The sequence below is a fragment of the Marmota monax genome, unplaced genomic scaffold, assembly GCF_021218885.2.
Source record: "Marmota monax isolate L192 unplaced genomic scaffold, Marmota_monax_Labrador192_F-V1.1 WCK01_AAM20220418_F8-fsc00008, whole genome shotgun sequence".
Classification (NCBI taxonomy): Eukaryota; Metazoa; Chordata; class Mammalia; order Rodentia; family Sciuridae; genus Marmota; species Marmota monax.
The window spans coordinates 24,700,822-24,714,918 of NW_026694432.1; the positions used below are offsets into that span (position 1 = coordinate 24,700,822).

At 55.1% G+C, this 14,097-nt stretch overlaps 1 protein-coding gene across 5 annotated transcripts in view; it reads left to right on the top strand.

The window, feature by feature from the left end:
* The window catches only part of Ece1 (endothelin converting enzyme 1), a 96,003-nt gene that overhangs the window by 50,676 nt on the left and 31,230 nt on the right, over positions 1-14,097 (top strand). For all 5 annotated transcript variants that reach the window (XM_046418846.2, XM_046418847.2, XM_058571075.1 and 2 more), the window contains exons 3-4: positions 2,479-2,620; positions 7,718-7,930. In XM_046418846.2, coding sequence (XP_046274802.1) covers positions 2,479-2,620; positions 7,718-7,930 — 355 coding nt within the window. The remainder of the gene's footprint in view (positions 1-2,478; positions 2,621-7,717; positions 7,931-14,097) is intronic.

The following is a 14,097-nucleotide window of genomic DNA, read 5'->3' on the forward strand; positions in this document are numbered from 1 at the left end:
CTGTGTCTCCCCAAGCCTCGTGGTGTGCCCTCCAGCCTCCTAACGCTGGCTGCAGCTGAGGGGAGCCTCTGCACCCTGTGAGCTGAGCCACAACGGCTGGGGCAGGAGAGGCCACGAGGAGGAGGAGGAAGGCCGCGACAAGTCCAGGGGAAAAACCATGGCCAGGCAGAGGGCACAGTGACCGTGTCTCCAGGGGAGGCAGTGCCTGCCTCAAACCCATGGGCCCCTCTGATTATCAGTGCCCAGGTAAATGGGATGAGGTCACCGATGCCTAAAAAAGCACCTTATGAACTTTTGAGTGCCGTGTGTGTGTGTGTGTGTGTGTGTGTGTGTCTGAGCACCGATGGCTTTCACCTTAATACAAGGCTTTTTTTTTTTGGGGGGGGGGTACTGGGTATCAAAACCAGGCTTGCATTACCACTGAGCTACCTTCCAGTCTTTTTTTATTTTATTTTGAAACAGGGTCTTGCTAAGTTGCCTAGGCTGGCCTTGAACTTGCTGTCCTCCTGCCTCAACCTCCCATTTGCTGGGATTAAAGGTGTTGCCACCATGCCCAGCTTAATATAAAGTTTAACTAATCGAAGTAACATGGTCAGAAATCTTTGCTCGCCCCACCCCATTTTTTTTTCTGCAGTGCTGGGGATAGAACCGAGGGCCTTACACACGCTGGGCAAGTGCTCCACCACCGAGCCACATCCCCGGCCCATTTTGTTTTTATTGTGAGACAGGATCTCACTAAATTGCTGAGACTGGCCTTGAACTTGCGATCCTCCTGCCTCAGCCTCCCCCATAGCTGGGATTAAAGGCTGCGCCACCGCACCCAGCCTGGGTCTCCCCGTTTTAAAAAAGCATTTTACGGGGTCCCAGCAGGCAGCGGCTCACTCCCTCTGCTGACCCACCACCGGTGTCGGAGCCTCCCGGATGTCCATGAAAGTGTCACCGATTCTCAAGTTCCTTTCTCAGTTTTAGGACACAATTTTTCTTCCACAGAAAGTTCTCGTGTTCCCCTTTCTCTGGTGCAGCAGTTCCCAGTCCTCTCCTGCCAGGAGAGTCCCCGAGGATGGCCACAGTGCCCTTCCCTCAGGGGCCCATGTCAGATCCCTAAGTGGTGGCGTGGGACATCCTCAGGGCCCTCTCCTGGCTCTAGAGAGCCCCTCCTTGTGCTGCTTGGAGTCTGGGTCTCCTTAAACCCCCTGGCAGGCTGCCTTGGCCTCCTTAATGTCTCCCTATCTGCCTTCCCCTCCTTGGCAGGCCTCACTCCTTTCTCCCAGCCCTTCCCAAAGGGCAAATCTAATGCTGTCTCTCCAGGCCCCAGGAGGCAGTCCGCCTTCTTTAGCTTATAGCGCCCTGTGGGATCCAGGCCTCGCACCCCTCACCAACTCCTACTTACTCTTCAAGACCCAGCCCAGATATCACCTCCTCCAGGAAGCCTTCCCAGACTGAAACCCTGCCCACCCCAAACTTTTCTTGGTCTGCCTGCTTGCCGTGCAAGAGCAGTGAAAAGCAAAACAGTCCACCTTCCCGTCAGCGTTTCTAGTGTGGCCTGAGTTGGTGCCCAGCTGTTTGTACCGGGAGGTCATGACACTGCGCCAACCCCCACCCTCAGGAGACCCTTCCTGTCCTGTGGCCCTGGCTTTTGCAGGAAGTACCTCTAAGAACAGTGGGGAACCCAGGGCAGGCTTTGGGTGTGCGTGGCCTGGGCTGAGAGCTGTTGTCTGCTCTGTCCCTGGAGCTGGAGGGCCCGCCACACCCTCTTGCTTCCCCCCATTGTGCCTCCTTTCCTGTTGAGCCGGGGGCGGGCATTTTCCCTCCCTTTGAGGACCTGCCTGCCCGGAGCTGTTTCTCCTTGTGTTTTCCGCAGCATCTCCCGAGACCCCCCCTCTCTGGCCCTCCCTCTCGTGGGCTCTGGGGTCTGCAGACTCCGCCCCTTGAGCTGTGTGCTGGGAGGTGGGGTCGCACCTGCTCCCCCTCCGCTCCCTCAAATGTAAAAAGAGGACTCATCAGGTTGCTCTAGTGGGGCTGGGAGGGCTCTCTGAGCTAAGGGCGTCCCTGCTCTGGGAAGCCTGAGCCGTGGTCAGCCTTGTCCCCAGCTCTGTGGACGTGGGGGCTCTGAGGAGAGCCCAGCTGGACGCCCGCAAGTCCAAACATCCTGTTCTTTCTTGAACTCCCTCCTGGAGCCACAGGGAAACACTGTAGGTTTTTTTCATCTACTCCTATCGGGTGACACGGACGGAACACACAAGCCTGGCTGGCTTGAGCTGCCGGCACTGACGGGTGGAAGCAGCTCCAAGCTACTGAGCAGGGTGGCGGCTCCTTTCCTGGATTAGGGCTGACTCTGTGGGAACTGGACCACCCCTGAGTTAGGAGGGCAGCCCTGATGCCTCCCCAGGGCCCGGGCCTGCCGTGGAGCCCCTTCCTCCTGGGCAGGGGGCACCCTGGGCACCTGTCCTCCCCCCCCTCCTGCCTCCTCCCCTGCAGGTGAACTTCCGCAGCCCCCGGAGCGGCCACAGGTGCTGGGCAGCGCGGACCCAGGTGGAGAAGCGGCTGGTGGTGCTGGTGGTGCTTCTGGTGGCAGGACTGGTGGCCTGCCTGGCAGCTCTGGGCATCCAGATCCAGACAAGTAGGTGCCTCTGTGTCTCGTGGTGGGCTCGACGCCCTCCTGCCCCCGCCCTGTCCAGCTGTGCGAGGGCAGCTTCCTGCTCAAGCTGGACTGGCTTCCAAGGCTGGGCAGGGGGCTGGGCCTGCTGGGCTCAGGGAGCTGAGGATAGAGCGAGCCCAGGGAGGTGGGCCGCATGGATGGTATGAAAGTCTTGGAACCAGAAGGACCGGCAAGTTCTCACCTGTGACCTGGAAAAGCCACGTCACTTCCCAGAGCCTTCGTCTCCTCCACTTTAAATGGGTAAGCAGTGCCCAATTTGGAGATGGCTCTGAGGACGTACCTGGCGCCTGAGAGGACTTCCTCAGCTCGGTTCTGGGCACTGCTGTTGTTAGGACGTGGGACGGTTAGACAGGCTGCCACTGCCTGCTGTCCTCAGCCCCAACAGACTAGCAACAAAGGCTTCTGTTTACTGTACACCTCCCGCGGGCCAAACGCCCGTCATTTAAGGCTGTCGCCTCCTGTCCTCCTCAGAGCACCCCTGCAAGGCGTGGTTGCTTTGGGTCCTTTTCCATATGAGGAAATGGGCATAGACCAAGTAACTTGTCCAAGCTTACACAGCCAGTGGGGGTCGAGTGGCAGGTTGAGTGGAGGAGTTTGCACAGGCTGCCGGCTCCTGAGGGCTCTGGGGCCCAGGCCCTGCCCACCCGCTTTGTAATCAGGAGGCACTCCGGAGCATACCAGGACCCCCAAAGGAGCTCAGCTCTGTGACCCAAGGCCTTCGCACCTCTCTGTAAGTGGTGTGTCTGTTCCATCCCACATGGTGATGCCATGGGGCCTCTCAGGTCCTACGGTCAGGGGTCTGAGGCTGGATCTCATGTCCAGCTGCGTAGATCCAGTCAGTGCCTCATTGCTCAGCCCTTACACAACCCAACAGGGTAGATTCAGGTTACAACCAAGGCCAGGGGCCCACTCTCCTGTACCCCCACATCCTGCTTTCTGCTGGTCCACCTGGTGAGCAGCCCCAGGGGTTCCATCCACCAACTTGGTCACTCACCCCATCAGAGAGTTCATGGCTGTATTGAGCCTTTGCCACTGTGAAGTTGCTGACCTGTGAGGGTAGCCATGTTGGGCTGGGGTGGGGAGGGCCCTTGGGGGCCTGAGGAGAGGGCAGAGACTTCATCTGAGTCACCCCTGCATCCCTCTTGTATGGGACCCATATCATTCATTCATTCCACAAACGTGACGGGTGCTTACTCTGTTTACAGGCACTGAGCTAAGGACCTGTGTAATACTTAAGAAATAATCACTTGATTATTTAACTATTTAATGGTTTATGGGCTTTTTACCAAATGTGCCTGGCCCAGCAGGTGCTTAATGCCTATTTGATTCATTAATTACTAATCTCCAGACTTTTAACCATATGTGCCTGGCATTGTGCCTGCATATCTTAACTGTGCAAACAGTAAATCGAATAGACGAAATTTTCTTAGAGATCCTGCACCTACTAGAAGAAAAAGTAGGCCCAGATCTTCATCATGTTGGCCTAGGAACTGGAAGTTGGAGTGAACCACAGAGTAGGAGGATTAAGCCTTTCTCTGCCGAGTGTGTGTACCTGACTGTGCAGGTGTGAGTTGCGAGTGTGTGCATGCACCTCTCTGTCAACAGGGCACAAGATCTTCCTCACCCTGAAGCTGCCACCTTACCTTGTCCTCATCGAAGTCAGTCCAGAACAGCTGGCCAGTCAGTGTGGAGCCTGGCCAGCCCCGTTGCTCAGCTCGTGGCCCAGGACCCGGGGAGTGGGGCAGATTCAGCAGCCAGTGTTGCCTGCGACCATCCCTAGGAATTCCTGCCAGGAAGTTTCTTCACCGGGAACCAAAAGGGAACCCCCAGGGTCAGCTCCTAGCAATCAAACCCAAAACACTTCCGCCAAGTGGGGCCCACACGGAAGAATCCTGCTTCTGCCTCGTGTTCCTGGCTCTCAGGGCCTCAGGCAGATTTTCCCTGGCCTGGACCCGGGAGAGGAATGAGCCGGGCAGAGGATCAGTGACCCTGGGCCACCTGAGAAAGCAGTGGCCACCTCGGATGTTGACAGTAACCTCGTTACCCAGCAGTAGGTGCTGACATTGGTCACAGATGCGCAAACATCAGGCCAGTCAAGGCAGATCCTCTGGTGATTCTACAAGACCCGCCAGTGAGTATGTCTGGCCAGTGAAGTGCATTCCCGTCCACCCTCCTGCTAGGCCCTCCCTCCCGGAAACTCTCAGGTGCTTTGCAGACAGCAGCCGCCAAACAAACAATTATGTTCTCCCAGGAAATATTTCAAAGCATCTTTGATGGCACTATCCAGATGAATGCTTTCGACGTGGGTCTGGTTCCTGCTTCTCAGCTGACCACACATCCTAAAGGGAAGAAATATGAGCCCTGCTGCAGGTGGTGACAGGCGCTGGGCAAGGCACTTTCATTCAATCACTTGTTCATTCCACAGACGTGTATTGAAGAGCTGCCTGATGCCAAGCACAGTGACAAGAAGAGGACATAGAGGAACAAGGGAGATATCTGACCCACCCTGAAGCTCATATTCTAGTGCAGGAGGTGGATAGGGAGATACGGTCGTGACCCAGTGCAGCCCACGCTGAGATGGCAAACACCCAGGCAGCGAGGGACCCAGAGGGGAAGAGGGTCTGGAAAGGTTTCCCTAAGGAACGGAAGCCTTGGATGAGCAGGGCGGGAAACCATTAATTAACTAACCAAATATACATTAAGACCTGCTTGGCCAAGACTATTTGTTTAAAGATCGTCAAACCCTAGAATAGTTAGATAACCCAACAGTCACTACCCGGGCCCAGCCAGGAACCCAGGGCAGTGTCTGCAGAGGAGGCGCCTGCTGAAGATGCCACCTGCAGGACTGACTCTAGGTGCTGGTTTCTGCTTTTGTCTTCAACCCTGAGCCCCTCAGCACTCTGCCTTCTGGGTCTTTCCACCAGCCAGGATCGTGCCAAGCTTTACTTCCTGTGGTTTGGGTGTAACAACAATAGGTATTCTTTTTATTTCCCAAATATGAAGTTTTATCATAATAGTGAATAGGCCTTGTCAGGCCACACACAAGTTCTCTTCCGCCTTCCCCCATAAAGAGTCCTGTCGTCGCTGTGGCTGGGGACGGGGACATGCAACTCTGAAACTCATGACAAGCTCATCTGGAAATATTGAAAATGGCAGCTTCAGTCCTGCCGTAGAAGAGATGCTCTGGGTTCACGCACAGTAGCTCAGTAATTTTTAATTACTGCCTAAACTCAAAATTAAGTCACCCTGATTTTCTTGCTGTTGTGTGACTCCTCTGAGCCCTTCATCCACCTGAAGGACTTGGTGTTTGTCAGCTGAGGGGGATAAGCCCCCGGGGGACCTGCTCAAGACCCTCAGCCCTGCTGGTATTGTTTCTGAGTGAGCTGAAGGCTGCAGTCTTTCGTCCTCTCTAAAGATTAGCCGGCACCCCAGACCTGTCTGGTGTACCCTGTGTGATGGGATCATGTGAGGTCTTCCTGTCGTCACTGTGAAATGGACCCTGGAAAAACAGAGGCTCAGAGGTTTTGTTTTTGGTTTTCGTTGGAAGTGCTGGGGGTTGACCCAGGGCCTTCAGTGACAGAGTGCACACTGCCGAGCTGCGCCCCCAACCAGGCTCGGCAGGAGGTCTCTGCGCCAGACCGCAGAGGCAGAAGCGGAAAGTTGAGATTTGAACCCAGATCTACCAGTCTCCAAAGCTACCCAGCCTCACTGCCTCCCTGTGTGGTGAAGGAACCAATCCTGCCAGTCAGGCCACTCCAGCCCCTGCTGTGGCCACCAAAGAGGAGACGGACAGCAGGAAAACCCGGCCTTGGGGCTGCTGGGCCAGGACAGGCCAGCGTTCGGCTCTCAGCTCTCCCGTGCGGCTGGATGACCTTGGTCTGGTCGCTCTCTCAGAGCCTCAGTTTCCTCAGGGATATTCCACCCGCATCTGATGCTGGAGCGAGGGTTGAAAGACTGTGAATGTGCGTGGTGGTCCTGGTGCCCAGCCTGTTCAGGAAGCAGTCCCCCCTGTGGCCTGGGTGGCTCCTGGGGGCAGGCCATGAGGCGGGCAGGTTCATTCGTCCTGCGGCCTCAGGGAGCCTCTGGGGACCTGCCAGGTTGGTCCCTTGCGAGAGCTCATCAGACAGCCTTGAGGCAGGGTCCGGCCCTTGCTCACGCCTTTGGCAAACCAGCCTCTCAGGTTGTTTCTGTTTATTTTATTTATTTATTTTTTTTGGTTTAGGGTTGTTCGCCACCTCCCCCCCTCAATTGGGACAAGCAGCTCTCCTGCCTGGTGAGGGAATGGCTTCTCTCAGTCCTTTCCCTGCCCTGAGTCCTGGTACCATATGTCCGCATCACCCAGTTGGCTCCTAGTCAATGTTCAGTTTAGTTTTGTAAATAAGTGGCAGTTTCTCCTGGTGTGTTTTGACTTTGCTTATGTAACATGTGTGTCCCCAACAGAAGGGTCGGCTCCTGAAGGGAAGGACTGCCTCCTGTCTCCCCGCCTCACACACACTCTGTACTCGGCAAAGGGCCTCAGTATTGATTTTGTGGAGTAGATGAGTGCGTGAATGAGTGGATAGGTGTGTTGAGCATCGGGGAATAATAAGAAGTCAGAGAATCTCTGTGGAGGGAAGGGTTGATTAAGGGAAAAGCACCCCTGGGTGTGCTGGTGCCCACCTGTAATCCCAGATTACGTCGGAGGCCGAGGTAAAAGGATAGGACATTTGAAGTCACCCTCAGTTTAGCAAAACTGTCTCAAAGTAAAAAAGCCTGGGGATGTAGCCCTGGGGTGATGAGCCCCTGGATTCAATCCCTAGAAAAAAAGCACCTGGGCTCTAGGTACTTTTAAGCCACAGAAGGGATTTTAGGCAACGGGCAGAAGTCTTGTTTCACAAACCAGAAGATCATGAAGCTGCCGGAACCCTTTCTTGTTCGGGGTCTAGTGACCATCCAGTTCCAAGTCTGTTCGGTCAGGGCAAGGGTGGAGCTCGTGTGCTGGGGTCCCTAGGCCACCTGCGCTGCCCTCCGCAACCCTCCTCCCTGCCCATCACTGACTTTTTTCCCTTACCCCTCCAGGAACACCCCCAGTGTGCCTGAGCGAGGCCTGCGTCTCGGTGACCAGCTCCATCTTGAACTCCATGGACCCCACGGTGGACCCCTGCCAGGACTTCTTCAGCTATGCCTGTGGGGGCTGGATCAAGGCCAACCCCGTGCCTGATGGCCACTCACGCTGGGGGACCTTCAGCAACCTCTGGGAACACAATCAAGCCATCATCAAGTACCTGCTGGGTAAGCACCAATGGGGACACTAAGGAATGGGCTGCAGGGGGCGCCACCTACTGCACCTGCCAGCCAGGCCTGGTCAGAGGAGGGGCATTGCCCTGTCACTCGCTGTGGGGCCCTGCTGTGTGAGTTATTCATCTCTAGTCTCAATTTCTTTGTGTAACAGCATTAATAACATCCAAACTGTAGAGTTGTTTTGTTTGAGGTGCTGGGAATCAAACTCAGGGCCTTGCATATGTTAGGCAGGTGTTTTGTCAAAGTTTTGAAACAGGGTACTTGCCAAATTGGCCAGGGTGGCTTCAAATTTGCAATCCTCCTGCCTCAGCCTCCAAAGTAGCTGAGATTACAATCATGCACCATTGCGTTCAGCCCAAACTGCAGGGCTTTGAGCACTACAGAACACACTGTGTTGCGTCAGCCCGTCTGTGACATATACCAGGCACACAGGAGCTGGTAGCTGTGGTCATTTTATTTTGTGGCTTTAGGATGCAGCATCGTCCTTGACTAGCATTGACTGAGTTTTGAAAGCTGTGAGCAAATGGAGTCAAGGCTGGACATACCACATCAGACTTTAACGCTACGGCCCAATGAAAGTTCTAACAGCTTATCAGAGAGTTAAGTTCTCCACGTAGGCAGGGGTCTTCCATGGCCTCACAGACTCTCCAAAGTACTTTTGACTTTGGGGTTGATGGTTTCATCCTCAGATTCCAATCCCTGTCTCCCTTGTTTGCAGCTGTATTTCTGGTTCATGTTGTTGAATTCCCATCAGCCCCATGGAACCCAAAGGGAGTTCCAGCGCCGGGCTACACCCCAGTCCTGACTCAAACCCCTTGGCAGTAGGGACCTTTTCCTGCTGCCCCCTGCTGTCCCCTGTCCTGGGACCCTAAATGCTGGGAAGGGCCAGATTACGAAAAAAACAATCCATGCAGCCATGCTGGACAGACCTTGGCTTTGACAAATACTCATTAACTTTTTGAAAACCACTCAAGACACCCGAATAGATAAAATGGAAGAAGCTACCTGAGAGGGGACAAATCTTCTCAAAAGGACAGTCATCTCCTTACGAGACAAAGGCAGCTGGGGTTCTTGGTGAAGGTGGGAACATGCACACAGGTGAAGGAGTCCTTGACTCGCCCGTGCCTCGTGCTGGGGCACAGCTGCCACCAGGTAAAACCTGCTTGTCCTTTCTCCTTGACCCGGGCAGTTCCTGGGTGGGATGCCCCTCAGCACCCAGTGCAGTGACAGCCTCCTGCTGGCCCCCCAGGGATGGAGCAGGGTGGTATGCCAATGGAGAGTGAAGGAATCTGCAAGCCAAAACGGCCAAGCCTCAGACTGAGATGGCCCCCAGCCATCTGAGGCCACCAAAGGTGTCTTCCAAAGGGGGTGCCGCCTTTTGTTTCAGATCTGGAAGCTCAAGTGGCAAATATGTCTCTGGTTTCAAGGCTACAGCTCAGGACAGTCCCTTCCCCAGTGCCCAGTGACACAGCCCGGGCCTTGGCAGGACCATAATGAAGCAGCGGGTGGTCCAGACATGTAGCGAGGTGGGCTGGCCCCCTGCTGCAGCTGCAGGAGCTGGGTTCAGTGCCGACTCTCACTGAGGGGTCTGGGCCAGTCCGGAGCCTGGTTTTTCATTGACACACTGGCAACCATGCTCCTCTGAGTTGTAAAATTTAATGGGAAAATATGTGTAAAGAGCTCTCCTCAGTCTGCACGTGGTGGTTGCTGTTTGCGGTGGTAGTACTCTCATTCCTCACATTAATCCCCGCACAGGACTGTACGGTTCACAGAATGCTTTTGAACTGTCATCCCATTTTATCCTGTAGGGTGGGAGCTGGGGAGGTATCGTTCACCTCATTTGATAGATGAAAAAACTGAGGTTCAGAGAGGTCCTCAAGATAGGCTTATAGTTGGCCTGATTCCTGGTCATGTGCCCTTTCCCCTGTCCCATGCCCTCTCCTCAGGTATGAGGGACAGACATAGCTCCCTTGTCACTGTGTTGAAGGGAGCACAGAACACTGAGGGCTGAAGGAGAGTGGGAAGGACACTGGCAGTTTTTGAGTGTCTGTTATTTTAGGCTGTTTATATCTACTGCCTCTTTAATTCTCATTAGCATCCTGGGACTTAGGGATTATCGTTCCCATTTTATAGATAAGGAAACGGAGGCTCAGAAATGTGAGATAATTTTGCCAAGAACAGACCTTCATTCCAGAATGGAGGGGGGCTCGTGCTCTGGGGGGCAGAGAGCATCGAGGGGGGGAGGAAGAAAGATGGGCAGTTAGGCCCAGAACCAGTCCTTTTGCTTTGTGGTCAGGGGCGCTGGCCTCCCACTAACCTGGAGCTGATTCTTACTGGGAGGACCTTAGACCTGTGCCAAGATTGGATCCATCCTGTCCTGTTCCCTGTACGTTGGCAGGGCTCATGAGGAGTGGCCTCCAGGCCTGGGCCGTAGCCTTACATCACCGTGTCCCTGAGAGTCCCCGTTGTACATGGAAAACTGCTCTGAGCCGGGCACAGAGCAGCCGGCACCAGGCGATCAAACCCTTGACCCCACCCAGGGCCAGGGGCTGATGGTATCAGGAGGCAGACCAGAGAGCTGCGAAGTCTGGTGGCCTTGGCGTGTGAGCTTGGCCGCTGCCAAGTGACCTGCTTCTCTCCACTGTCGCTCCAGTCTCTGTGAAATGGAGGAGCCAGTGCCACCGGGAGTGAGTCTGCTGTGACACTGACTGGCATGTGGTGGTTCAGAGGGCCATGCACAGGGCCTGGCACCCACCGAGGGCTCAGCAGGGCATAGGCGCCCTTCTTGGTGGAGTGGGTTCCAACCGGACTTCATCCTGACAAGCTGTGTGACTGCAGAGAGCCACCAGCCTCTCAGGCCTCAGCTCTCCACCTGTGAAGTGGCTGCAGCTCACATGGTTAATAAGGATGCTCTAAGGGAAAGAATCACTGCTTATTTTATTTCTCAGGGAAGCACTGACGCGGACCTGGTTCCAGAGCAGGCAGTACAGGCACGTCCGCGCCACCGAGGCTCTTGGGTTACTTCATTTTATTCCCGTGGTACATTCAAGTAGGCACCAGTATATTCCCATTTTACAGATGAGACTCACAAAGACAAAAGAAATGTATTTCTCAGGAAAAGGTGGAGCTGGGATCAGCTATGGGGTCTCAAAACTTCTGTCCTTTGTCTCCTGGCTCTCCTGAAGTCAGATTCCCACAGACAGGCCCCGAGTGACGCTGCTCAAGAGATTGGCTGAGCAGCGCCTCCGGCCTCACGGCTCCCATCTGCAGTGGCTGCTTGGTCGAGCTTTGCAGGCCAGCCAAGCCCTGGCCCAGGCCTGACTCAGTACTGGTGTCACCTTCGCGTCACACTGACCAGAGGCTTGGAAGGCACATCCTGGGGTCCCGTCCCCATCAGGGTTACTCCTGGGGATTAGTCTAGAACATCCCCTCACCTGTGGGCCTCGATACCTGGGGCCTCAATACCTGGGTGGACACTGGAACGAGAGAGTGCTCAGGCTCCTCTGAGGTCACCCGGAGCAGACTTCTTTCTAGATGGACAGAGGAAAAGGATATTTGCAGTGCTGGCAAGGACGGCGTCCACTGGTCCAGAGAACAGCAATTATCATCCATGTGCCAGTGAGCTTGGGCAAGCTGTGCGTTTCTCTCATGGGTGAATTCACCCCAGGCCCCTCAGGAAATCCAGAGACCTGGAGCAGGTGGGCTGAACTAGGCCCAGTGCCACTGTGGTGTGCCCTCCTTGCAGCCTGCTGGCTGGAGGGTGCGACCTCAGCTGTTCAGAACACAGGCGCCTCACTGCACTCTGCCACTCCCCCAAGGGACATACAAGCACTACCTTGTGGACTTAGGGGAGACAAGAGTGTGGCCTCACCAGGTACAGGGGCGCAGGCCTGTAATGCCAGCCACTTGGGAAGCCAAAGCAGGAGGATCACAAGTTCGAGGCCAGCCTCAGCACCTTATCGAGGCCCTAAGCGACTTAGTGAGACCCTGTCTCAAAATGAAAAATAAAAAGGGCTGGGGATGAGGCTCAGTGGTTAAGCGACCCTGGGTTCAGTCCCAGGTACAAAAAAAAAAAAAAAAAAAGTGTGGCCTCACATCATCTGGGAAGCCAACAGACAGGCCCCTCACTCCTTAGCCTGGCCCTTGCCTGAGGCTTTCCCACTGTGCTTGGATCAGATATTCCAGCCTCTAGAGTGCCCCCACCCGGCCCTTCAAGACCCCTTCGACCCACTGCCTCTATTGTGTCTTCCAAGGGCTTCTTAGGGCTTGAGCTACACGTGCATCGTGGTACTGTCAGGTTTATTCTACAATACCTACAATATCATATATATGTATATATAGATAGATAGATAGATTTTTTTTTTGCATAACAAAAAAAAAAAAAAAAGACCTAATGCAAGCTTGTAACAATTCAAGCAATACCGGGATCATAAGGGAAAGTTCGCAGCCTCCTTCCTTCTATCCCAAACACCAATCTACACATGCACGCTATTCCAGCAGCATGAGATGTGTCCACGTCACTGATCTGGCAATGAATCAGGTCACCCTGTGTCATCGCTCATGGTTTTGTTTTTATGTTTCCCACATTTGCTGTTTCATCTTCCTGCCCTCTGTGGACAGGCTGTGCCTCTGAAATACTAGCTCTGTGTGGGGCACATTCTAGGGACGGGGCCACTCTGGGGTCCCAAGGGCATAGAAATTGTTTGGCAACCTGAGACCAGACCACAGAGTTTCCAACTGCCTGGATACTTCCTTCTTGGGGCCCTGAGTTCCAGAAACTTCCCCAGTCACTTCCCCAAAGTCCCGGAGAGGAAAGACAGCATCCCATTTAATCGGGCCACTTCTTCCTCTGGGAGTTTTTATTGGAACGCCCTTTCCCACATCACTCCTCAGGAGCCTGCACGAGCCCAGGCAGGCAGAGCGGTGACCCAGGCGGGCTGCGGGGGGGGGGGGGGGGGCTGGGAATTCCATGGTCTCCCTGGCTGCAGCAGGACTGCCTGGCCAGGGACGTGTGGGGCCCCCACTTCGCCATCAGGGCAGGACCTGTGTTTGTTTTAGATAAAAACCACAGACTCAGTTCCAACAGTCACAGGCCTCCGGAGCCCCATCCTGCTGGGGAAAGGGGGAGCTGATAAAGAAGGCGCCTTGTTCTGCAGGAGAAAAAAAAATAAGGATACCATGTGTCATTGCCATTCCTGGTGCCTACTGCAGGCCAGGCCCTGCACCGAGATCTCATGGACACCCCATGGGGATTCAGCATCATCCTCGCATTTCAGAGACAGGGAGAAGGTTAGGCCCAGGGAGGGGAGGGGAGGCGCCTGCCTGGGAGGGCAGAGCCCACAGCGGCTTGGGCTTACTGGAATTTGAACTCAGGCCACTTAAGCCTCTCTGGGGACCCCCCCCCCCCGCCCCTGTGTGGGTGTGGCCGTGTGTGTACATCTCATCCTAACAGTTCCCACAGCGGCTCTTACTAGTACCACACCCAATTTATAGGTGAGAGGTTGGGTAACTTACTGGAGGTCACACGAGTCAGTGGCTGAGGCCCAGGGCAGAGGTCCACTCGGGGGTCTGGTAGAGATGCCCAAGTGTCTGAACCTGAACTTCAGACCGACGCTCTTCACTTGCCACTGGTTCCCCGGGCTCCACATCCTGGTAAAGGCAGCTTCTTGCCCAGGCTGAGGAAGCCTGGCACGGTTCCTGACACTCTCACCCTCCTCTGCTGGCCCAGGCCCCCATCTTGGCCCACCTGCTCTACTGCAGTGGCCTCCACCTGGCCATCTTGCTTCAGCACTTGTCCCTGGAGCCCTTGAGTGAGGAAGGAGAGGAGGTGGGGGAATCCCGGGGCTCCAGGAAGCAGAGTGGGAAGAGGAACTTGAACTTCCACCAGGGCTTCTGCCCCAGCCAGAGCTGGAAGCGGGGCCCAGGTGCGGTACCCCTGGAGGGGGAGTAGCACAGCACACACCTGCATTTCCTCTCCATGCAAATCCTGCGTGGCACCAGCCCCATCACCCTCCTCCCCTGATGTGACATCCTGCCTTGTTAAACACGGACACTGACTCCCTTCTTTGAGCACATGTTGCTGAAGGCCTACTTTGTGCCTGTTCAGGTTCTGGGGACACAGGGATGACTAAGACACAATGTGGGGCGAGGCGGCCCAC